This window comes from Triplophysa rosa, linkage group LG4 (assembly GCF_024868665.1).
Source record: "Triplophysa rosa linkage group LG4, Trosa_1v2, whole genome shotgun sequence".
Taxonomy (NCBI): Eukaryota; Metazoa; Chordata; class Actinopteri; order Cypriniformes; family Nemacheilidae; genus Triplophysa; species Triplophysa rosa.
The window spans coordinates 26,156,481-26,181,021 of NC_079893.1; the positions used below are offsets into that span (position 1 = coordinate 26,156,481).

At 38.8% G+C, this 24,541-nt stretch overlaps 4 protein-coding genes across 5 annotated transcripts; 1 reads left to right on the plus strand and 3 right to left on the minus strand.

The window, feature by feature from the left end:
* Positions 1-293: 293 nt before the first annotated feature.
* On the minus strand, positions 294-10,257 carry best2 (bestrophin 2). Its single transcript, XM_057332375.1, has 10 exons — positions 10,038-10,257; positions 7,683-7,852; positions 7,510-7,604; positions 6,887-7,120; positions 5,579-5,733; positions 5,393-5,470; positions 5,157-5,309; positions 4,961-5,041; positions 4,694-4,848; positions 294-2,153 (listed from the first exon to the last, which is right to left on the minus strand). The coding sequence occupies exons 2-10, from the start codon at positions 7,832-7,834 to the stop codon at positions 1,364-1,366; spliced, it is 1,893 nt and encodes a 630-aa protein (XP_057188358.1). The 5' UTR covers positions 7,835-7,852; positions 10,038-10,257; the 3' UTR covers positions 294-1,363.
* A 548-nt stretch (positions 10,258-10,805) lies between these two features.
* Positions 10,806-14,916, minus strand: get3 (guided entry of tail-anchored proteins factor 3, ATPase). The gene is made up of 7 exons (XM_057331556.1): positions 14,738-14,916; positions 13,977-14,124; positions 13,515-13,663; positions 12,867-13,017; positions 12,636-12,743; positions 12,352-12,549; positions 10,806-12,214 (listed from the first exon to the last, which is right to left on the minus strand). The coding sequence occupies exons 1-7, from the start codon at positions 14,878-14,880 to the stop codon at positions 12,086-12,088; spliced, it is 1,026 nt and encodes a 341-aa protein (XP_057187539.1). The 5' UTR covers positions 14,881-14,916; the 3' UTR covers positions 10,806-12,085.
* A 313-nt stretch (positions 14,917-15,229) lies between these two features.
* Positions 15,230-18,173, minus strand: rnf11a (ring finger protein 11a). Of its 2 annotated transcripts, XM_057331229.1 has the most exons (4): positions 18,112-18,127; positions 17,702-17,958; positions 17,095-17,264; positions 15,230-16,934 (listed from the first exon to the last, which is right to left on the minus strand). In XM_057331229.1, the coding sequence occupies exons 2-4, from the start codon at positions 17,798-17,800 to the stop codon at positions 16,763-16,765; spliced, it is 441 nt and encodes a 146-aa protein (XP_057187212.1). In that variant the 5' UTR covers positions 17,801-17,958; positions 18,112-18,127; the 3' UTR covers positions 15,230-16,762. The 2 variants fall into 2 exon arrangements, with proteins under 2 accessions (XP_057187212.1, XP_057187211.1); XM_057331228.1 differs by having other exon boundaries at positions 17,702-18,173.
* Positions 18,174-18,710: 537 nt separating this feature from the next.
* Positions 18,711-22,983, plus strand: rad23aa (RAD23 homolog A, nucleotide excision repair protein a). The gene is made up of 9 exons (XM_057331222.1): positions 18,711-18,976; positions 19,283-19,444; positions 19,656-19,852; positions 20,270-20,316; positions 20,484-20,611; positions 20,845-20,920; positions 21,066-21,196; positions 21,298-21,465; positions 21,618-22,983. The coding sequence occupies exons 1-9, from the start codon at positions 18,911-18,913 to the stop codon at positions 21,729-21,731; spliced, it is 1,089 nt and encodes a 362-aa protein (XP_057187205.1). The 5' UTR covers positions 18,711-18,910; the 3' UTR covers positions 21,732-22,983.
* Positions 22,984-24,541: the final 1,558 nt, after the last annotated feature.

The window sequence follows — 24,541 nt, forward strand, 5'->3', positions numbered from 1 at the left end:
ATCACATTCTAAAAGTTTCAATAGAAAACAAAGGCCTTTTTCATTGCAAACAAACAATATGACAGTCTCACTAAGAAACAGTGCTGTTAGTCTGCTGTGTTTTTTTATATGGTTAGATTTCAAATTGTGGCTAGTGTTTGTTTCTTGTTGAATTTGCTGAATAAAAACAACTTACATTTTTTTGTCTGCCCCTCATACACTTGTACCGTATTTTCCCACAAAAGATGGTTTGTCCTATCAAGTTCTCCACACCAGACTCAGTATTATAAGATTGTGTTCAGTCCCATTTTTAACAGCTAACCAATTTATAAAAAATACCCAATCCTTACACATTCATTAGAACACGTTCGTCATTTTAAGCTTTAATAAATGACACATTATGAAGTACATAAAAATCACTGTTTAATGTCAAGAAAGTGCATTATGTTTAAAAACAATGTTGTTTACAGTATAGTTCTTTCTATTCGAATAGCTGGTCCACCAGAGTACCAAGCCTTACACCGTGTCTACACCGGACGCGACGTGACACGTGGCTTGTTCTAATGGAATTGTCGCGTCCGGTGTGGACAAATTTTATAATTATAATGGGTTCTAATTCGTTCTATTGTCTCTTGTCTCGTCGCATCCGGTGTAGACACGGTGTTAAAATGATGCAATACTGCCCCCTATGGATAGGTTGTGTACAATTTAAGTCAGGGTTGGTAAAGATGTGAGGATTAATATTGATCAGAACATTACATTATATTTGTTACATTTCCCTATAATTATCTTATTGTTATATTTCAAACTAATAAAGCTATATATTTTTTTTAAATGATCAGTTGCACTTATTAGTGTACATGTTACTCTATTTTATCTGGACATGAAAATAAAAAAATGCAAGAATATACAAAACTCTAAACATTCAGTGCTGATTACTGACATTTTTCCTGTCATTTTTTAAAACTATTTTCTTTTAAGATTATTTAAAAAAATAGCTTCATTCAAATAATCGGACAAGTTTTGCATTGCAAAACAGCCGATATAGTTGTATTTTATATACACTACCCAACAAAAGTAGGGACACATCTACTTTACATAGTAGACTTTTGATTAAACTGGATTTTATATATATAAAATATATTTATAATATATTTATATAATATATAATATTATTTCTATAAAAAGTTTGTCTAGATTTGTTCAAACTCTTAGTGTACATAAATATATGTTTTTTTTACTCTAGGGAAGACAAAGTGGACAAAAAGATCAACTTTTGTGTCACAATCTTACTGACTGACCCGTTGACCTGACCCAACATTTAGCCATTGAGTTTTATCATTGGAGGGTGATCAATGCCACCATCCGCTCTCTCTCAAAATCGTCAGATATTGAGGGTGATCATTTTTAATCTGCCACCATCCGCTCTCTCAAAATCATCAGATATTGCCAACACCTCAAGTGACTGAAGACTTAGTAAAGACACACCAGATTCTGCTTTTGCATTTGGTGTCATAACCTCTGCCTGGTCATTAATAAGCTGAAAGGAGAAAAAGTCAGGCACAGAGCAATTGTTGGGACCTGAAGTGGAGAGGTGAGGCATCCCTTGGTCCAGAGCGAGAAGACTTTGTGGGTCTGTTGTGGGCGGCTGATGCTGTCTTTGCTGGTTCCTCCCTGTTGACGTCTGCAATGTAGGTGGTGGTATTTTTGGCACAAGTGATTCTTTCTCTGAAATCATTGCACCTTTGTTCTCTTCTTCATTATTCTTAAAGCAGCTCTGCTCTCTCTCCTCTTCATGTTCTTGTTTGTTGAACTCCACAACCGACAGTGGCGGGTGGGTGTTAATAAGTCCTCCACAGCTGCAGATGGTGCTCTGGGTGGTGTCTAATCCGAGTACGGAAGGCGTCGAACCAACCTTTCCTTCACTTCTCCTCATGCTCTCCTCTCTCTCCGCCTCTTCATCAGAGAAGGAAGGATCCGGGCTGAGAGGACGTGTCAATCTTTGGAGCTGGGCGGAGGTGCGCCGCAAAGCTCCGCCCATGAAGCCTGTGGGAGAGGGGGCGGAGCTGAGCAATCGGTTGAAGAGAGCAAGGTTGCCATTTCGTTTCACAGATTCCTCCAGGTTCTCGGCGATCTCCTCCAGAGGCTGGAAATTCATCTCTTCTTTAGGAATTCTGAAGAGTTTGAAATTTTGGGTTTACTTTTTTTTACTATAATATTTATCATTTTTTTACATAGTGTTGCGTCCCAATTCGCATACTATCCGTCCTAAATAGTATTTGAAAATAGAATTAGTATGTCCCAAATCATAGTATGCTGAAATTAGTATTCTCAAAGTACCCGGATGGTGGTCTACTGTTTCCAGTCAAATTCGAAGTGTGAATCCATGGACATTTAAAGGGATACTTCACCCAAAAATGAAAATTCTGTCATCATTTACTCACCTTCGAGTTTTCCAGATCTGTATAAATTTCTTTGTATAAAGAACGCTAATAACCAGACAGATTTTTCCCCCCATTGACAACCATAGTAGGAAAAAATACAATGGTAGTCAAAAGTGCCCCAGAACTGTTTGCTGTCCTACATTCTTCAAAATGTCTTCTTTTGTGTTCAACAGAACAAAAAAAATTATAAAAGTATTTTTTCCTACTATGGTAGTCAATGGGGGGCAAAATCTGTCTGGTTATGAGCATTCAAGCCTGTTTAATATGGCGTTATTTTAATGACAAATGTCGCCAGCGCATTATTACAAGGCGAGAGCGCATTCTTGTCATACGAGCATGCGAATCTCTCTGCTCGCACGCAGATTTCCTTTGCTCATGCACAAAACTGGATGTGCGGTTTCAATTATATGCTGCTCTCTTATGAATTTTCATTCATAAGATTTCATTCATTCATTTCATTCATTGGCCTGCTGTGGAAGCCTATCCTGATTGGTTGACTACTTTTGACAGCCTATAATGCCTGGAACACACAGGAGGACCTCTCGAGAGCAAGAGTACCAAAGGATTCGTGGACGCACGGCACGCATTCTGAGTGTGCACACGCTCACTGAGCGAGAGGAGAGAAAATTCATAAGAGAGCAGCGTATAATTGAAACCGCGCGTCCAGTTTTGTGCATGAGCAAAGGAAATCGGCGTGCGAGCAGAGAGATTTGCGCGCTCGTATGACAATAATGCGCTCTCGCCTTGTAATAATGCGCTCGCGACATTTGTCATTAAAATAACGCCATAGTTTAAGTCAAAACTAGGCTAAGTTGTAACTTACGCACAGCTGGTGCAACCGGCCCCAGAAGAAAGAAATGTATACAGATTTGGAACATATCGAAGGTGAGTAAATGATGACAGAATTTTCATTTTTTGGTGAAGTATCACTTTAACGGCTGATATTAACCACAACTCAACACGAGAGGGTGGAGTTTAGTGACGCTACACTGCATTAATAGAATTAAATAAAAGATGCTTCGCTAAATTAATAAATGTAAGTATACAGTAAACATTACATACAAAATAATAAATACTTAACTGTCACGAACTTCAAAATACAGCTATTCCTTGCATTTAAGGATCACAGTGTCGTCTAGGCAACAACGGCCACTTCCGTTTCACGTTAGGCCGTGTTCAGACTTGACTTCTTTTTTGAAGCTGCTAGTGTCTGTTTTACATTATAATCCTATGGAGTAAACCGTGTTTTCAAGAAACGTCCTGAGCGCTTTTTTAATGCCAGCGCTGGCATCTTTTTCTGCAGCTCAGAGCGTCTTTTGAGGTTGAAAAAAGTTCAACTTTTCTGGAAGAAACGCCTTTTCACAGCTAACCAATGACAGAGACCTGTCGTTTCCATAACAACATGCGAGGAATGTGATTAGTCGAGAAGGCTTAAGCCTTTAAAGCCTTTTTAAAAAATTAAATGGCGGCCGAAACACCCTTTCTAGCATAGTTTTGTATAAATTTAAGTTTAATTTTCAAGTTTCATCACATTAATCATCACATTAATTTTCATCGCATTTTTAGTGAGAAATTAGGATTGTAGTTTTTAAATATATGATGAGTTATTGTAAAGACGCTCTCTGTTTATAATTCAAATAGACTTCCGTTACGCTGCCTATCTGCTTCTCTGGGTTGCCTTCATGAACAGACGCTGCCTCCAAAGTTATGGCCTTCAGCTGTTGTAACCAAACGCAGCCAGCGTTTTTTTTTACTAAAAAAGCGCCTTTGTCAACTTTTTCTTGTCAAAAAAGAAGTCAAGTCTGAACACGGCCTTAGTATGTCCCAGTGTGTGCGTGTTTTGCTAAGCACTAAAACTTATATACTTTTCCATAACAAAAACAGTACATACTTTAAGGGCATAGTATAAGTATGGCATCACGAATTGGGACGCAGCAATGGTTTACTACTACGTACATTTACTAGATATTTACTTGATTTTAAATGTATTTTTTTAAGTTTTAAAGAAATAGTTCACCCAAAAAAGTACCCACCCAATAGTTGTTTTTCTACTCTGTGAAAAACAAATATGGGGCATACCATTTGAGGTTTTCTTCCTAAAATCTACTTTTATTAAAAATACTACTATTATTAAAATCTACTTTACACAAAATGACAAAACATTATTTTTGGGGTGAGCTATTATTTTAAGGAAATGAAGAATTACTTGATCTTTTATTCAAAAAATACTAAGAGTAAATTGTAAATTGGTAAAGATGGTAAGCACTGACGCCATATCAAAAGTGGAGCCCTGGAAAGAGGGTTTGCGCAGCACGAACAGTGTAGCAGCTGTGTAGGGCGGACGAGGGTTCGAGTCATTCCAGTATCGATCCCTCTCCATCATTGGCAGATCTCCATACATCTCATCTACTGCCATCATAGACACCTTCAAACCCACACAAACAAAAAACATCTTCATTCCTGTTTATAGTCTCTGTGTTGTGAATAAATTGATTAAGTAATGAATCAATTATGAACGAATGAAGGACAAACAGCACCTGGAAGTTTCGATCAATCAGCCAGTTGGTCTCAAAATCATCATCATCCTCTCCAAATGGATTTATGAGCTGCTCTGCAACCTGATGTAATAAAATAAACGGTATGTGTGTGTGTGTGTGGGGGGGGGGGGGGTATGTGAATACACAATGGAGGAAGGAGCATCTAATGAATATTAGCACTTGGGTGGGTCCTGACCTTCAGCCAGCCAGCATAGAAAAAGAACTGCAGAAGGGTAAAGACGGGAACATAAAGGTCAAGGTCATGACCTGGATGACCCTGGCTAGGGTCTAGAAACTGACATCCAATCAAACACACCAGGAAGAAACTGTACACTGCCAGAGTCACAACCTGTGGTGGGAAACAAGTAAATAAGAATATGAGTTCATGTTCCATCAAACATATTTTTATCAATCAGATGTAGAGTATCAGACCTGTGTGTAAACCAATGGTACACTGATCATGTCATAGTGAAAAAGCATGCTGCACTTCCCTCGGAAATCGTTCAACTCCTGTTAGAGCAACAGACTACAGAGTGTAATTTCTGTCACTGATATTATCATGATAAACACTTTTCACACTATGACAGACTATATTTTGTTTATTGGAGTGTGAATTACCTCAATGAGGAGTTTGTAAGTATTATCATCTTTAACTCTGCCCTCACAGCGAGCGACTGCAGCCAGGTTAATGAACCACACACAAGGGACCCAATACTTATTATAGCGTGAGTGCAAACTCTCAAACTTCTTACGCTCCTCTCTTGTCATAAAACCTAGAAATAGAAAGACATTACTGAATATTATGCCATGCTATAACCCATATATTTTTTAATAATCTACATTGTAAAAAACGTAAGTTTGCAGAATTTTTTCGGTTATTTTTTTACAAATTATCCACGTATAATGTCAAAAAAACTGTAATTTTACTAAATTTCCTTTTTTTAACAGATTTTTCATTTATTTTTTAAAACATGGTCAAAACAGGGAAAACTGTTATTTTTCGTTTTATTTCTGCCCCAGCTGCCGGAAAATGTTCGTTTTTACAGAATTTTTTTACAGTTTATATTTGAAAAAAATTCAAATTTTATGTTTTTTTACAGTTTACATTTGAAAAAAATCTAGTTTTATGTTTTTTTCACAGTTATATTTCGGTCAAAAATCATAAAGTAACGAAAAAAAGACTTTTATTTGTCTTTTACGCTTCAGTTCACATCAGTTACCTAAAAAAGTAATTAATTACTAATGATTACTAGACCTAATACTCAATGTTTTTATTTAAAGTCCCAGTGAAATTAAAATTACAATGCCTATGTTTTCATGAAATTTTAATTGCAGCGTTAATTGTAAATAGCTTACCAATGTGGGTCATTCTCTTTTTAAAATTTGTGTGCCCTCATAATCTTTAGTTAAAATCTAAAAATGCACTTCCTTCCTGTAATGACTATCCCTCTTAAATCATGTTAGACGGCTTGGGCGGAGCATCCATAACTCCTCCCCTTCAACTGTCAGTCTGCTGCCAGTTCCATTTAAAAATGCAACAGCTGTTTTAATAAATCCAGTCAAATTGCAGAGAAAGACGAAAGCCACGCCCAGTATTTTTCTCATTTTAAATTCCATTTCACTCGGAAATGCCTCAAAATACGGAAGTAAAAACAATCGCAACTTCCGGTTCACGGGGACTTTAAATTACATATACTGTCTAAAAAGTAATTGCATTAGTAACTATTTCTTAACATTTGTATCAACCTTGACATGGATAATATATCTGAAAATTATTTTAAAGAGCCATTATTACTAATAAAATTGTGTAATGAAGTAATTGAGACTTACTTTCATTTTATCAGGTGAAATGTAACTTAATTTCAATAATTAGTTACTTAGTAGCCTACTTCGTTATACACCAAGCACCTTGTAAACGCGCGTTACCTGCTTCAACCACGTGATCCATAGTGGGGAATCTTTTGAACACGGCTGTGCTGACGGAGCGCAGGATCAGAATCGCAGACAGACTCGTGTAGCGCATCAGCGTGCGTCGCAGCAATCTGCCGCGCTCGTCCCCGCCCTGCACTCCCCCCGAGAGCGTACACATGATCCTGTCCGGCAGCGGGATCGAGGTGTACTGATTCCACCATCGGTTGACTATTAACGTCACGTAAAAACCTGCAAGCAACATCAATCTAAATTGTAAGGGCAGTTGTGGTCTAATGGTTAGAGAGTCGGACTCATGACCAGAAGGTTGCCGGTTCGATTCCCAGGGCCGGCGGGTAACAACTGAGGTGCCATTGAGCAAGGCACCTTACCCCTACTTGCTCCCCGGGCGCTGTAGTGATAGCTGCCCACTGCTCCGGGGGTACATGTGTTCACTACTCTCTGGATGGGTTAAATGCAGAGGTCACATTTCGTTGCCTTGTACATGTGCAATGACAATAAATTGAATCTAAATAAGTGTATTACGTAATATTAGTTTTGGTTGGAAACTGAGCATAACATATAACATTTAACAAACATACAATCAAAACTTAGTGGCTTTGCTGTTAGAGTGTTCGTACCTAATACAAAAGACATTGGGATAAGACTGGCATAGTTGTTGCAGTATATGGAAAGCCTTTCAAAATATCTCTTCTGATCATCCACCAGAAGAAATCTGGAGAGAAAATGACCCATAAAAAAGCAAGAAAAGTCTAAACATTTCACGGTCAGGGTGACAGTAAAAGTCACGCACCTGTAAGTGATGCTGATTGCCGTGTACATGGCGAAGAAGGCCAGAAACTCCTTGTAAAGGACTTTATAGATGCTTCCCTTCCACGCCAGGAGGAGTTTGGAGAAGCCGCAGAAACGCGCATTGGCAACTCTGGCGGTGTAAGTGACCGTCATCACGCACCATTGATGCTCCTTACAAATGAAATGTGTCACAGTGTATGAAAGCAACAAAAGAGACATACATTACAATCAACATATTTACAAGATGCGTAACCCATCAGAAATTCATACACACTGTACATTTAAATATATAATTAATTATATTATCACAAATGCACATTTCTAACTTGCATTTGTTTAGATTTGAGTGAAAAATTATTTTAACATTTAAAGTCCCAGTGAAATTCAAAATAACAATTCTTATTTTTTCATGAAATATTGCAGAATTTATAGTAAACAGCTTATCAATATAGGTAAAAAAATTTTTAATTCATGTACCCTCATAATCTTCAGTTAAAATTTGAAAATGCAGTTCCCCCTGAAATGACTAGCCATCTCAAATGACATAAATTAGACGGCTTGGCAGGAGCATCCGTTGACTCGGATGCTCGTTGACCAGTTTCATTTCAAAATTAATGCAACAGCTGTTTTTACACATCCAATCAATTCGCAGTGAGAAACGCAAGCCACGCACTCTCATTTTCTCCTTTAAAATTCCTTTTCACTCAGAAATGTGTCAGAATACGGAAGTAAAACGATCGCAACTTCCGGTTCACGGGGACTTTAACTTTTTGTGTTTGTTAATGTCAGCATTTTTACAACAGCAACAACACAACTTAAAGGGGTCATATGGCGCGAATACGTGTTTTTCTGTGTCTTTGGTGTGTTATAAGTTGCCCATGCATGTATTAGACATGTAAAATTGCAAAAATTAAAGTGTCAGAACAAAAGATGCATTCTATCTGAAAGCGAATGCTCACCCAGACCTGCCTGAAACGCCTCGTGTAACCACACCCCCACAAATCTAGGTCAGTTCGTGGTTTGATTTGACCAAGACCACCCAAATGTATATGCAAGTAAGATCACAATTTCTTTGGAACCTGATGTTCCAAATATGGTAAGAGGCGTTAAATTTCCATCACACGCTTGCAGTATTCGACCAATCACTACGCACTGGTTAACTGGCCAATCATAGCACACCTCGCTTTTCAGAGCGATGAGCATTGTAAAAAATCAAAGAGAGGCTTCAGAGAGGCGGGGCAAATAGGAGATACAAACATGCACGGTATGTGGAAAATACAGCGTTTTTGAACTTTAAATCGTGTATACACTTTGCATTACATCTAAAACAAACGATAATATTCGTTTTAGCCCTGTCATTTGACCCCTTTAAATATTGTATGTGCAGTTGTAGGATGCATGTTTGCATGTTATTTGATATTCTTTTTGAGCCTTTATGCATTTGACCGACGACAGCATAAAACGAGACGTAACCGTAGTTTATACGAGACACAAGATGTGCCTGATATGCTGCTTTTGATCCCATGAGACAACGCTTCGTCAACTAAAATATCAAGAGTTAGTGAATGTGGGTACGTAATTCCTGGGAAACTATAAACATGCTGGACTACCTCAGCAGGTGTTTAGTTTTCCAAAATCAATGAACCCCAGATTTTCAATTACAATTCAATTCAATTCAATTTCTTTGTTCTGATGAACACAGAGAAAGATATTTGGAAGAATGCCCCCATTGACTCCCATAGTAGGAAAATTACTTTATCATTTTTTTGTTCTTTTGAACACAGAAGAAGATATTTTGTAGAAATGTAGGGCAACAAAAAGTTATGGGGCACTTTTGACCATTGTATTTTTTCCTACTATGGTAGTCAATGGGGGGGCAAAATCTGTCTGGTTATAAGCATTCTTCAAAATATCTTTATTAAAGAAATTCATACAGCTTTGGAACAAAGGTAAGTAAATGATGACAGAATTTTCATTTTTGCGGTGAAGTATCCCTTTAAGTGAAGAAATAATCTCTCCAACCCTCCCAGACTCATTCATTTTATATACTATATCAACGTATCCTGGTTTGTAAACGTCTTCTGGACAAAACACTTTGTTAATAAAAATGAGTAGTTAAACTATAGTAGTTTAACACATACTATATTGTGTAAGACGTCCCCTTTTTTAGATATTATATCTTCTATATTATCTTCAGTCAAGGTAGCCTAAATTAGGCTACTCTCAAATCGGTTGCATTAGGCTAAATCCATATAGCGGCTCTTACTTAATCTTTTCCTGGACAATAACGTTACACAGTAAATGTAAAAGGCAAGACTTTAAGCAAATATGCAAAGAATGATTAAAAAACACCTACCCTGGGAAACACAGACTGAAGAAAAACGCGCCTCTGTATTCTTTTTTTATTACATAAAGACGGCAATTGCGCAGTCCTCTTTCATCTGTTAAAGGTCCATTGCGCGCCGCCGGTGATGCGTGGAGTGGTCGGGGCGCCCCGGGACAAATCCGCGCAGCGAGGACAGCAGAGCTCGTTAGAGAAGAATCCCACTGCGATTCACGCCAATGATGAATAGAGAACGACAGCCAGGAATTCCAGACAGACTCCAAGAAAGTGTCAATGGCAATACATTCATAAACAATATGGATTAATCTCGCTATACTGCAGGTATGCAAGACGTTTGAAGTTATTTTGCGCATGAGCAGACAACTGGTCTGTTCTCACGTGCAACCTTTCGAACAGAAGCGAAATAAACCATTCATCAGGTTCTTAAGGGTGAAAAGGTGAAAGGTGCCCAACTGAGGCTCTGGTCACTTTAGATTTCAGCAAAATAAGGAAAAGTAAATTTAAATTGGAATTAAAGAAGTCGTGACTGATTTAAAGGAATAGTTCACCTCTCATAATTCACTCGCCCTGTCATAGACGTGTTGTTAAAATAAATACAGATTTTTTTATTGTCCATAATATTGGGTTTAATAAATATCTTCTCAAGTGAAACGACCTGTGTGTAAGAAAACAATGTTTTAAGCTTTTTTAGCAAAATCAAGCACGTGTTAAATAATTATAATTAATAATTTTCAATAATTTCGAAGCATGGTTCTTTATACACATTGCAAAAATATTTTGGATTAACATAAAAATATGCACATCATATATTTGTATTATACTTTAGGACAACTGACTGCAAACACCTCTGACATTGCTGCAGTAGATGGGAATACGTTTATTTGAGTTTTGCTTCGAAACATAATGTGCTCCCACAAAAAGAAGCCAAATTTGAAAAAGGCATTAACAAGTTACACGAGAAATAAGAAGCTTGTTTTCACAGATTAAGAAAAGAGAAAACTTTTAAGAAAAATATTCAAATCCCTCTGTCCGATATTTGTCTGGTTTTTGACTTTCTTTTTATCCTAGTTTTTAGGTACCAAGAAGGAAGCACAGGATAATAAAAGCAGGAAAACATATGAGTAGTGTGGTAGTGTTGTGAATTGTCGTCTTGGCTGACAGGCTGCAGTGTTTTTTCAAGTGGGTTTCCTGACTCATGCGGACAAAACTACCAAAAGACAGCAGGAGCAGCGCCAAAGGTAAGAAGAGAGAGACTGAAACAAGTTTTCATATTGTATGTGCTGTGCTGATAAACAAGATACTTCTTTCAAATAAAATGTAATTCAAGATCTGAACATAATTTCTTAATCATTACAAGTCTACATAAATACATCACTTTAACTAACTGTAGAAATTAAATTAGATAAACTGAATCACAATCTTTGTACAAAGTCCATGCAGTTTTGTTCACTGCAAACAGAGGTTGACCAAATGTCATATATTTTCATAACATCTCTTGAAGACAGTGTATCTCCCTATAGGTTTGGACCCAGTCTACACCACTAACAGCAATTCTGAACAATAAAGACTAGACTCTGAAATATCAGTGTCTGAACATGTCACGTTAAGCTGAACCAGTCACCAGTTTAGACTGGTCCAAAACCTGTTTAACGGAGGGCAAAACTGGATAAATCAAGAGTTCAGATGTACATTCCGGTGCTGATATCAATTTGGACCAGGAATGGTATTCTTATGCGCCTACACCACAAATACCATCACCACAAAGCAACATACCATCAAGACTTTGTTTGTAATTGAGCCCTGCTTAACTCTGGGCCGACATTCTTTACAGATCAAATAATGATATCAATTATATGACCAAAAAAAAAAAACTGAGCAAGAGAGCACAGAGACGATGTGATGAGGAAATGAAGGTAGACCGTCACCAGTCAGAAATCAAACATTCATAGGGCGTTTCTATATGTGAAGGTGACCGGAACAATGAAGAACATCAATATGCATCAGAGAACAGCAGGAGAAATGTGATGGTGTGTTGGATCGTGTTGTGGTTATCGTTTAAGTCACTTCTTGGGGGGGTTGTAGGGTTCCAGCAACTGCTTGGAGAAGGTGTTGACCTTATCCGCTCCTCGAACCTCGTGGGGCAGCAGGGGCAACTTTACAATGTGGAAATCTTCGTATAAATCCTCCATCTGGGAAAGGAGACAGGAAATGAAAACAGGAATAGAGGTTAAAGAAACAAGATTTTCTTATTAAACTGAGCTTATGGTAAATCTTCAAGTCTAAACTAAATTAGTCAATCACAAAAGAAGACTGAAATCTTACACACCTGGTCCAGGTACTTGGACTGAATCTTGTGTCGGGCCTCGCACATTTTGCAGGGCCGCTCTGCCTCAGGAAAAACCAACTGGTTGACGATAATATTGTGCGTGTCGATGCGACACTTGGCCAGCTCTTGAATCAAACGCTCCGTCTCGTACAGAGACAGAAACTCCGCAATGCACACACAGATGAACGTCGTCTGCTCCTGTACGCAACAGAAAGTGGGTCCTGGTGGTTAGTTCAAGTATCCCAGAATAAAACCGACCACCGCGACCATGGTGCGACACTCACCGGGTCCTTAAACTGCTCGCTGACTGAGCGGATAACAGGCAACGTCTCTTCCAGTTTAGACGCCAGCTGATCTGCATTCATGTCTCCCAGGCCCAACATGTTACACATCTGAGACGGTTAGACAGAACTACAGTTAAATGTAATATTAAACTCAATGCAAGCAAAATAAACGTGTTTCACAGAATCCGATTTTTTCCATTTGTGTCTACTCTATTTCTAGTAATGCAATACCTGTGAGATGAAGGGGCTGATCTGGTTCTTGATCCGCATTAGGCGGCCGAGACCTCGTTCCACAATGGTGGGGAAGTTGAGCAGGCGTAGTGTGTGTCCCGTGGGGGCCGTGTCAAACACCACAACTGAAAAATTCATGCCTTTCACTAATCTAAAGAAGAAACACAAGACAGACTGGTATAAACAAGTGATCTCCAATCATTGAGTTCTATGAAATTAAAGTTCTACTCTCTCTAGTGGTGGACAGGGGAACTGCATTAAGAGGATTTCTTTCTCCATTACAGTCCTTGAAATAAAAATTCCATTTTAAATAAAAAATTCCAATTTATTTAAATAAATTGCAATGAAGTTTTCAAAGCAGACCAAGTAAGTGACTCGAGTGCTGATTGGTGCTTCTGTAAAAAAAAATTGTCCATCTGCCTAAAAACAAACAAACTACCAACAATCTTGAGAAGTGAACGACCTAAGAATGTACCAAGAAATGGGAAATAAGTTTAGCAGTGACCACCCAAAGCAATTAAGCATATCTGGTAAACAAGGCATCTGTAGAAAAAAAAATCAAAATAATTCTTAAAGCATGAATGCAGCCATTCTAATAAATGACAACTGACAACCATACATTCCCATATAATGCTGTGGAAGTCTGACCTCATGACCTCTGCATAGCTCATTGCCTCATCGATGCCAGGGAAGGCACTCATGGCCTCCTGCATCATTTTCTTTCCCATACTGAGCATGTTATCCTCCTCAAAGAACTCATCGGGCAGCTCCGCCACACCCAGACTGGGGTCGATCTCCTACAGAGAGAAAAACAGATCTAATCAGATCTTTCCATGCATTTAATTACCTTTAAACAAAACTGCCAAAAACAGATTATTCAGCTTTATTAACAGAAGACCCACTGAACGTTACAGTTCACAATGAAATTCTGATGAATGATCGTTGAACAATGTTCCTCAGTAAGAACTGAACAAATGGCCATTCATTGTAAGAAATCAGAGTATTTCACGCCCTCTAAATTTATAATATTTAATTCAGAGAAAAACGCACAATCCAGATTCAGTACAAACACATTTAGCTAGTAGACGCCTGCTGATGATGATAACGCACCATGGCAAAGAGGTTGTCGTAGCCTTTGACTTTAGTGGGAACCTTGGAGAACTTCTGATCGAAGGCATCAGAGATGTTATGAGCAGGATCTGTGGATATGATAAGGACGCTCTCTCTCACCGCTGCTAACTGAACCGCCAGACTGCAGCTGTGACACAAAAAGAGACAGACAGCAATTAAACATCACACATATACAGAAAAATGATCAGACAGATCACACATGTCAAATGTATAACTTAGACTAACTATAATGTTACAAAGAGGTTGACAAAACCATACGCAAAATTAAACGTGGTATTGAGGTTTGATAAACTATAAAATAGGTTTTAATGGTTTAGTTAAACTGTTGTGAAGATTTTTTGCAAATTGATTACCATTTGTACCATAGTTAAAAACAAATATAGCTAATGTAGTAAGAACATGGTACATTTGTGGTTACTATGTTTTTTACCAATAACAAAACAAAAAATGGTTAATAAAGTAAAACAACAGCTCATTTTCTAATGAAAGAGCCATTTAAAAGTATAGTAACCATAGATATTATTTGTAGTAAAAATCAAAACAACCAAAAAGTGATCATGGTCTCACTATAGCAAACATAGCTTAACCATCATTTTGTAATTAAACCGCCATAAAACATTGTTATTACACTTATTTTAATAAATCCGTTTTCATTTTCACAAGGGAAGTTAACGTTAGCTGAAGCAGCACTGACAGCTAACAGTCTCTCTTCTGTAAAACGCGAGCGTTCATTCACCAACCTGCACGTGGTCTTCCCAACGCCACCTTTACCCCCCACAAAGATCCATTTGAGAGATTTCTGCTCTATAATATTCTTTAATGTCGGCTCTAAAGGCTCCACATCAGGTGCATCTTCAAACTCGTCTTCCACCGAGGCTGCCATCTTGAGCTCAACTCAGCTGGAGTGTACAAACGCGACAGTCCCACAATCCGCCATTTTGGCTCTTCAGTAGGAGAGAAGACCCGCTGATTCGGCGAATGTCAAGATCCAAAATGGACGCCATAGAGCACGCAGTTACGACCGGAAGTGTGCCGATTATACTCGATGACTCAGCCGGGTTGTACCAACTACTTCCACCGAGTACGAATATTCCAGAAGTGTTCGATATTATAATTGTTTCATTATTTGTCGATAATGTAAATATTGTAATGATCATATTTTGGACAAGTGATAATTAGGAAAGTTGAAATGTCGTGTGAAAGGCAGAAAACACCAGACTGGAAGATCGGAAAGGATTTGGCAACATTTATTGTGTTATAATCCGATTATTGTGCCATTGTTGCACACAGACGAAACAGAGAATTTGAATAGTACAAACGGTGACAGAGGAATTCTGCAAACTCTGCATTTTTTTCTTTTTTTGGCAAACCTACATTTATATGGCACCAACAAGCAACTTGAAATGAATTTCAATTTTAAACGAAATATAACAAACGCCGTCATGATTGTACTTCACAAGAGTTTACGTGTGGTGGAGCTACATCTCAAATTGGATTCAATAATATATCACTGGAGAAAGAATAACTTATCCATAATTAAATCTAAGAGCGGTTTACTTTCTAGGATGATTTCAGGATATTAATACACCGGGAAACCATATACTTGAGTAGAATATAGCATTGTGCAAAAATATTTCCTGGCTAAACATAAATCAGTCCCAAACGATTAACCCGACTGAGCATCTCTGAGACTACACAAACAAAACAATGAAGGTGAAAATCTTGCTTTTTAGCACAAGGAGTTCAGATTATGATGGACAGGCATAACCATAACTGACAGAAGCGTTCACCGATTTTGCTTTCTGTTTTTTCCATAACAACATTTTTTTGCATGAAGGATATATAGGAACACTAGGAATTACTGTAAAACGTCCACCGAATATACAGTGGACAGAATTTGAAAAGGTGCACAACGATTGGTGATTATATCATTACTATTCCTCTTCCAAGACAAAAAAAACCCATTAAATAAGGAAAACTTTAGTAAACACAATTCTAACCATAAAGTAGAGAGACATACAGGATCTGACATATACTGCAACAGCAACTGAGTAAAAAGCTTTCAAAACCACTGTATAAAGGCAACTTTACACCCCAGAACCCGGTAAACAGCAGCCGACCAATCTTATCACAACTAAACACAATATAACATCACGAGACAGTGTCAAAATGTTGGGAAGCTATTTAGACAAGTGTACAGAAAAGAAAAATCGCAGCAAATGCGTGATTATGTTCTTATATAAATTAGGTATTTTCATTCTTTTTTTCCATTTCATTAAGGTTTTCAGCATTTTAATGCTCAGCCATCAAAGGCACATTCAAAGCCAACTGAAATTAAAACCCCACCCATTAGACTCACAAAGTTCAGTAAGGAATAACCTCATTGGCAAAATTTAGGTGAGGGGTGAGTTTCACATCCAATGAGAGAGGTGCGAGTCCCTCTTGAACGTATTGCACATTTGGTTGAAGAAAAAAATACACAATGAAATCATTTAATCCCAAATGTGTCCTTTGAAAGACTATCTTCATTAGAGATGCATAGGTGGTTTCCACCTCGCCAAACTTCATTTTCACATCAATCACGCTTTGACATGCAAGTAAAAGGTTTTTAAACCCCCTACCAGGGTCTCTCGGTTTTAACACTGGATCCTGTTTTTACAGTCTGAGTACACACACCTTTATTTATCTATACAAGTTCTCTCAGCAGTTCAAGGCTTTTGGCTGATGTGACTCGGCTGCGTGACCCTCGGTTTGCGCAGACACTCTCAATTTGTCTCGTAGGAAGCCAGCAGAGCAGCATCGACAGGCTCCATACAGGAAGGGCAGGTGAAGGAGCGCATCAGCCAGGCATCAATGCAGTCGACGTGATAGATGTGCATGCAGGGGAGGAACCGGATTGGGTCGCCGTATTCAAAGTCCATCATGCAGATTACACACCTAGGAGAAATTAACAAGAGTTTTTAGCACAGCTAAAGAAACACAAAAAAGCAGTTTGGAAAGTTGAAAGTGAATAAGAAATCAACCATGACCCTATTTACTCTGTCAATGCAAATAAAATGCAAAGTTGACCACTGTTTTGAGTTTCGACATCACTCACTCTTTAATCTTCTTTTCAGAAGGTTCTGAGCCCGGGTCGAAGATGCCACGAGGCAGGTGTTGAATGAGCCCGATCCGCTGAGCGATACGGACCTGTTCCTCCTCGGTTAGCTGGGTGGCCAACCGGGTCTGACTGGGCGTTGGATGGTACACTGGCACCTGCACTCGCTCCTGGGGGCCACAAAAACGTTTGATCAAATAATTAACAAAGCCCACATGTGGTTAGACAGCACAGGAGGGTTTATAACAAACGAAACAAGTGTCGTCTTTGAGGCAGTATAATTCAAAGACAAGTTCAGGTTGCCAGACACGTGGACGGTTTGAAGCACAGTCATTCAGGGTTTCACTTGAATTGTGAAACAAATGTCAACATCACAATTGATACAAATCTAAGAAGACTAGACCCAATGGGTCAAATGTCTATACAGGTAGGTAAAAGGTTGCAATTGAATAAAACAAACTTTTCCCTTTCAAATTAAGATCACATACAAAGTAATTACACTCTACAAGTCGACCAAATAAGGCAACAAAAAATATTGATTTCTGTCAACAGCTGATGTGTGTCGGACATTATCATTATGCCAATGTGTCAGTGTTTAGGATCGCACCTGGTAGGGCGGCGGAGGCTCTCCGGGCAGACTCGCCCCCTCGGACTCGTTCAGCAGGGACAGATCATCGGCGCCTTGAGAAGACAGACAGTTCCCCATTGAGCTTACCCTTCACAACAACCCCTCCAAATTCACCTCTGTATGTTCTTTAACAGGCGTGTGTTCGGGTGGGTTTCCTCACAGGTCGTCCTCTTTGTCTTTGCAGCACGCTTTGTCTGATATCGGTCTGGTTTGTAGAAAAACAGACGCCAGCTGTCCTGTTTTCACACACAAATGTATGTTTTTAAAAGTCCTTGCAAATGTATTTTTGCCGACTGTTTGAATAACTGCATATGTGCGCGCATGCGTGACGTGTAACATGTATTTATTATGGCCTAGATATTAAATGAGGTAATATTTTTAGGTGAGACCTCTTGACGACTCCATCTCTCCTTTCATTGTTTACAAACTCTTGGACCGGAAGTACGCGGATCGGTGGATTGTGGGTAATGTAGTTTTCTTTGCGATGTAACGCCTAGGATGAGCATACATAAAAAAGGGCAAAGTACGTTTTAAAAATAACTTTCCGTGAATATTTTTTATGTTGCTAAAACGCCAAACAAAAATGAAGGAGAGCTGCTGTGTTTCTGAATGAAAAGACACATTTATACTTCTCAACCGAATATCAATGGTTTGTGATATATGTTGAGTACAAGAACGTTATGTCTTTATCTGCTTGTTCATTCTTTTTTGTATTGTCAGTCTTACAGTATTGTGAAAACTCACCTGTCAACCCCCGCTCGCATTTGAGAACTCTTGCCCTCCCCAATATGGCGGCGGCGCCCACGACACTCTTTCAAAGTCAGTGTAAAAACGACAACAGCATATGGATTTGGATCATAATCGTGAGAAAATAACAAGATTAATTTTGGGGGGGTAAACTATTGCTTTAACACTGGTTTAAACGCTTATACAAACTGCTATTCCACTCACCACCAAAGGATGTCAGTGTTTGAAAAACCTCTTCCTCCGCTCCGCCGCACTCTCCGAAGCACCACGGAAGAAGATGTCTAAGCGCACCTGACAGCTGTTTTTAGCTTGTTAGCAAAGGAGCTACTTCTCTAAACGCATATAATCTGCCTTATCGCTTCAGAAAGGACACGTTGTTTGAGGATTTAAAAGTCCGCAAAGGCCCAGATTCAGAAAGAAAGGCGAAAAAACAGCGCAGTCATGCAGATCACACTGAAGACGTTGCAGCAGCAGACCATTCAAATAGACATCGACGATGATCAAACGGTATTTACTATTTACGTGTTCATTCACCCTCGTTTACATACGGTAACGGCATGTGAAGAGGGGTACTTTTGACAGTCGCATTTTTTCGAGCGAATAAAGAAGACGATGGGCTTTTATTCGTTTATGGGTCATTTGGGATCAACTGGGCGTGTTAAGCATGAGCAAGCCAGCGTAATGGATAGATAATATTTTAAAATTAACGCATGCCCTATGTATGTAGTGTACAGTTTAAGTAGATAAATGCATGTCATTATTGGATACGTTCCTCTCTGAAGATTTCCCTTTTTATTTGTTTTGTTGGCTCAGGTGAAGGCGTTAAAAGAAAAGATTGAGGCTGAGAAGGGGAGAGACAGTTTTCCAGTGGCAGGACAGAAGCTTATCTACGCCGGGAAGATCCTGCAGGATGACACGCCCATCAAAGAGTACAAAATCGATGAGAAGAACTTTGTGGTGGTGATGGTGTCAAAGGTGAGTCCTGCCATTGGATGATCCAATGTTATGACAGTGCTTAGGGATGCTTAAACAGACAATATTTTGAAATAATCAGTGTTTGTTTAGACGAAAATGAAGACTTGAAAGAATAAAAACAAACACATACCTCCGTTTTACCCATTAACCATCAGCGTTAGAAATGACACATAGGAATCCATTACTCATATTTCACTTTGTTTGTTTCTAGACGAAGTCTTCATCAGCACCACCCGCCCCACCCTCAGATCCACCCAAATCTGCCTCTCCTCCCTCCTCTTCCTCTTCCTCTCCTCCCTCCTCTTCCTCTCCACCTCCCACTCCGGCCCCTGCTGCTATTCCAATTCCTAAAGATGACATCTCGGATGACCCCCCTGCCTCCGTGTCCCCAACACAGAGTCCTGAACGGTGAGCCTCAACCATGAATCCGTCTGTTTAAAAGTATGATTTAATGATATAAAAATATGATTTACTATTGGGGCTGGGAGGTATGACGTTTGTAAATGCGACAGAGAAATGATTAATTCTACTTTATTTACACATTGTTGTTTGTTGATAGACCTCTATAAATAATTCAGGAGATGTGCGGTCAGCTACTTCATCACTATCGAATAGATTTTGTATATAAGCTGTTTACAACAACTTTGAATGTGACTCAGATTTGAGAGTTTTTTTTATGTTTAGAATATTTTTCTGTTTTGAGTGTATTACTTCAGTGTCACATTTTCTTTGCAATAATTCATTTATGACAAATGATGATATTTGATCTTCTGTTGATGATATGATGATATTTATTATTATCTGTGTTGCGTGTTTGTTTCGCAGTGGTACGAGCTCTGTGGCTGATGGGGAAGATGCATCGTCAACATTAGGTGGGAGCAAAGAAGACCTTTTTAACATATTTTCATATTAACCATCTCAAAATATTTGAACAATATTATCAAAGCTGCAGCCAGTCCCAAAACAGATGTTAGAAATGCCAGTCTGTGTCAGTCTGTTGTGTTCGCAGACGTTCACACGCTGTGTGTGTGTTTTGCAGTGACGGGTCAGGAGTATGATGTCATGCTCACAAATATCATGTCTATGGGCTACGAGAGAGAGAAAGTCGTGGCCGCGCTTAAGGCCAGTTATAATAACCCACACCGTGCTGTCGAGTATCTACTCAATGTGAGTGACTCTTATTTTGCCGCTGACTTTAGATTACTGTGTTTTATCTCTTTCGTGCAACCACAGAGAATTGTGGGAAGTCTGTCATCTTATTAGCCGGCATAAATGTGTTATTTTCATGTTTTTTTTATTATCTGGAATATTGGTTTATAAATGATCCCAGCATGATTAGATCTTTAAATGATGAGATAATGTGTATGAATCTGAATGTAATTTGATGTCATCGGCTTTAGGGAATTCCATCAGTCCCTGTACAGGAGACCAACCCTGCCCCAGCCCAGCTTCCCACCGACACCCCATCCACAGAAGGTAAGAACCCTTTGGAGCCACGTTCTTGATGTCCATTGTTGCTTTATTATCTCTTTAAAGGACCCAGTGTTTTATTTACTTCTGTGTTCTAGAAAAGACTTCAGTATTTCCTTTAAAGACAGATTTGTATCAAATGTTCTGTTAGGTGAGAACCCGCTGGAGTTCCTGCGTTCTCAACCACAGTTTCAGAGCATGAGGCAGGTGATCCAGCAGAACCCATCCCTGCTCTCGGCCCTCCTGCAGCAGCTGGGTCAGGAAAACCCAGAACTACTGCAGGTACTTGATGCCTCCATGATAATGTTTAAAAAGGTAGAAGGATGTGTTTGATCGTGGTGTAATATTGTAACTCACTTTCTGATCATGTTTGGTGACGGCAGCAAATCAGCCAGCATCAGGAGCTGTTCATCCAGATGTTGAATACGCCGGTTGCTGAGGGTGAGGTCGGAGAGGGGGCGGAGTTCGCTGACCTGGGTGCCATCGTAGATGAGGCGGCACCCAGCAGTTATATACAGGTGACGCAACAGGAGAAAGAAGCTATTGAGAGGGTGAGTTAGAAAACGTTTTTGTTTTTTACTGGATTTTTTTTCTTTATTTCGAAAATTAGATCATGGATTGCATGGGGAAGGGTTGGAAATGTTTTTCTTGATATGACCCTTTTAAAATATTCTACTTCACTGGTGTGTCCTGTCTCTTTCAGTTAAAAGCTCTTGGGTTTTCAGAAGCTCTGGTGGTTCAGGCGTACTTTGCTTGCGAGAAGAACGAGAATCTGGCTGCCAACTTCCTGATCAATCAGAATTTGGAAGACGAATGAGATCTGTGGAAAGCCCACCTGCCCGTTCCCCTTCCACTACACAAGCACTGCATTACTTGGGACACCGGTTTTCCCCATTATTTCTTTGAGTTTAAGTTGAGGGGAGACTTGCAGACTGGGTGGGGATGGGGCGGATGCGATCAAACTGAGAAAAAACAAATTCCAATGGAATTGACGGTATTTGGGTTGAATGCACTCTGACGTGATGCAGGGGGTGTGACTGCACGTGTGTGTTCCCTTAGGGAATATTTCACTAAATTAGCAACAATTGAAAGCAAACGCTGGCACAGTAGTATTATGGGATATGACGAGCAAGGTTAGATGTAAGCAAGTATCGCTTGTTTGTTTTATTTTGGAAAATGATTATTAATATATGTCTAATTTTATATATTTCTCTAATTCAGAGATAGATCTGTATTTCTCCCAGCACACAGATGAATGTGATGATATTAAAATATGAAATTAGTCCAATCCAGATAATATCAGTTTTTAAACACCGAGTGTCTAACAAAATGTGTCTGTTCTGCACATGATCTAAATTCATGTAATTTTATGAACGAGTCCATGCCATGTGGATTAATATAACCTTGAGCCATTATTATTACTGGTTTGAATGTACTGGGATGAAGTATGAAAACTAATTTTTAAACAATTTGTTCATCGCATTTAACATGAAACACTCTTTGCAACACTATTTCTCTTAATTTCCCGAACAAAAAAGATTACTTTTAGTAGATTTACATAACAGAATAGAGCCGGTTGGTGAAAATATAGGTAAATTGTGGTATAAGTAATTTGATTATAGATTTACCAAGAATTGATTTCTTTGGAATTTCTATAATAATAGTGTGCAATGGTGAATCGTGCGGCGTAAGATGAATGTGCATTCATTAAGTAAATAGGGTTTACTTAAATACTGACGTAAAAGCATATCTCCATTTCCGTTATCTTGTTGCAACATTCGAGGAAAATGTTTCTATGTAAGTCATAAACAACGCTAAGGATTAGAGTGTTCATCGGCTTTTATTTACTGCATATGAGAGGACCAACTTGTACGATTATGTGGCAAAACACAAGTTTTGTCACACTAGAGCTTGCTTGCATTAAAAAGCAGAGACCTGTTACAGCATGATGATACTCTGCAAGACATTGTATGCAGTCAGAATTATAATTTCCCTGAATCATATCTGTGTAAAGCTGATAATGGGTTCTTTTGTTCATGTATTGAGTACAGTAAAGATCTTCAGCATTACTGGAACACTTTTTTGTTTCTTCTGCAGGTTCAGGGTCCAAAATGCCTTTGCATTCTCCTTGATATTCTTTTGCTAAACGCTCATAGAAAAAATGCTGTACACTTACAGTTTTAGCAGGCCCACACAAAATCAGCAGACAATATTGGCGGGGATTCTGTAATGGATTTTAAAATGTAAAAAATTGTACTTTTATCGGTAGCGGAAAACGTAATGAAAGTTATACAAAAGAAACGTAATAAACAGACACACAAGAGAACTTTGTGAATTGTGTGCTCGACAAGGAATCCACCAAGATTTCTGATGAAACCGTGAACCTGCTAATCTGATTTGTAGTATCAACATCTCTCCCGGGATCAATAAAGTCTTATTGAGAAACTCAAGTGGTGGTGATTTCTCACCGTAAAATAAACCCAAACCATTCATGAAGTTTGTACAGTCAAGAACATCATTTATTCAATCAGGTTTTGCTCTTTACAAACGTTTTAGTTTTTATAATGGAAAAGATTGTGTAAATAACACATGCATTATGCCGGCGGCTCTGGGGCGGGGGGGGGGAGCACTGGACTCTCATTTGGTGGGATGTGAAGTGAGGTATTCAGCTCACTGAACCCATACAAACAAAACAAAAACATACCGGCAACAGAATCTTTTTAGATAGTTCTAGATTTATGTAGAGTTACATGCAGTGCAGATTGAGAATTTAAAGATGTAGCTGTTGATAAAAGGATCAATAATACTGATTTTGGTTCTTCTGACTCTTAAAGGTGATATAGTCTTTCCATTTTCAAAATGCACAAGTCTTGACAGATATAGAAACAAGTGGTTTCTGAAACCTTGTAAACATAAAAAACATAAAAAAGAGCCAATCAGAAAACCTGCTGATGTTTTTGGAGGGCATTGCTTACAGCATTTTAAGACAGTAACCTAATCTAACCGTAATCTAAAACTCCGGCATGGCATGCGGGTGCAAACCAACTTCCCAAAATTCTGAAGTGAATATTTCAATGACAGATCAATTAGTTTATCTGATAAAAGTGTCATTATACATACATTACAGGACAATTAATGCATTTGGATTGAACATTTTGGATGAGGGCAATTTAATGTACATTTAATGCAGATTCAAGAAAAGGTAGCTGTCAGGAACAATAATGATATTACATTTTTTTGTGTGGCAAAAGTTTCTAAGTGCACTTTGTCTCATTCCTAACCAATCCATATATAAGGTGCGTTTAGAAAAAATTCAGTCTTGTTCTTTAAATACCTAGTCTCATAAGGTATTTTAATTATGAAGTCCAAGAGAAGAAACGGCAAAACCCGAAATGACAAACAAAAATGCAAATAAATACAAAACAAACAAACAAAACAGAGCTGATCTGCGTCCTCTGGTCCAGTGCTCCCAACCCACAGACGAGCCCCGGACGCCAAAAGAAAATCTTGTACCCTAAACCGCACCCCTTCCCAAGACACCCCACTCTCCATCGCCCTCTGGGTAAAATCTGCCCTGTTGCAGGTTTCAGTTTAAATGGGTCCGCTGGCCCAGGATCAGCATTAACA

What these genes read in the sequence shown, in the direction of transcription:
- best2 (XM_057332375.1), bottom strand. Translation starts at nt 7,834, where the DNA reads ATGACGGTCACTTACACCGCCAGAGTTGCCAATGCGCGTTTCTGCGGC. An exon ending in GCAATCAGCATCACTTACAG is followed by an intron (nt 7,605 to 7,682) that starts GTGCGTGACTTT and finishes TTTTCTCTCCAG; the next exon opens with ATTTCTTCTGGTGGATGATC. An exon ending in GGATCACGTGGTTGAAGCAG is followed by an intron (nt 5,734 to 6,886) that starts GTAACGCGCGTT and finishes TTCTATTTCTAG; the next exon opens with GTTTTATGACAAGAGAGGAG.
- get3 (XM_057331556.1), bottom strand. Translation starts at nt 14,880, where the DNA reads ATGGCAGCCTCGGTGGAAGACGAGTTTGAAGATGCACCTGATGTGGAG. An exon ending in AGCTATGCAGAGGTCATGAG is followed by an intron (nt 13,018 to 13,514) that starts GTCAGACTTCCA and finishes TTTCTTCTTTAG; the next exon opens with ATTAGTGAAAGGCATGAATT. An exon ending in TCAGCCCCTTCATCTCACAG is followed by an intron (nt 12,744 to 12,866) that starts GTATTGCATTAC and finishes TAACCGTCTCAG; the next exon opens with ATGTGTAACATGTTGGGCCT.
- rnf11a (XM_057331228.1), bottom strand. Translation starts at nt 17,800, where the DNA reads ATGGGGAACTGTCTGTCTTCTCAAGGCGCCGATGATCTGTCCCTGCTG. An exon ending in AGCCTCCGCCGCCCTACCAG is followed by an intron (nt 17,265 to 17,701) that starts GTGCGATCCTAA and finishes TGTGGCCCCCAG; the next exon opens with GAGCGAGTGCAGGTGCCAGT. An exon ending in TCTGAAAAGAAGATTAAAGA is followed by an intron (nt 16,935 to 17,094) that starts GTGAGTGATGTC and finishes AATTTCTCCTAG; the next exon opens with GTGTGTAATCTGCATGATGG.
- rad23aa (XM_057331222.1), top strand. Translation starts at nt 18,911, where the DNA reads ATGCAGATCACACTGAAGACGTTGCAGCAGCAGACCATTCAAATAGAC. An exon ending in CTGTCGAGTATCTACTCAAT is followed by an intron (nt 20,612 to 20,844) that starts GTGAGTGACTCT and finishes CATCGGCTTTAG; the next exon opens with GGAATTCCATCAGTCCCTGT. An exon ending in CGACACCCCATCCACAGAAG is followed by an intron (nt 20,921 to 21,065) that starts GTAAGAACCCTT and finishes ATGTTCTGTTAG; the next exon opens with GTGAGAACCCGCTGGAGTTC.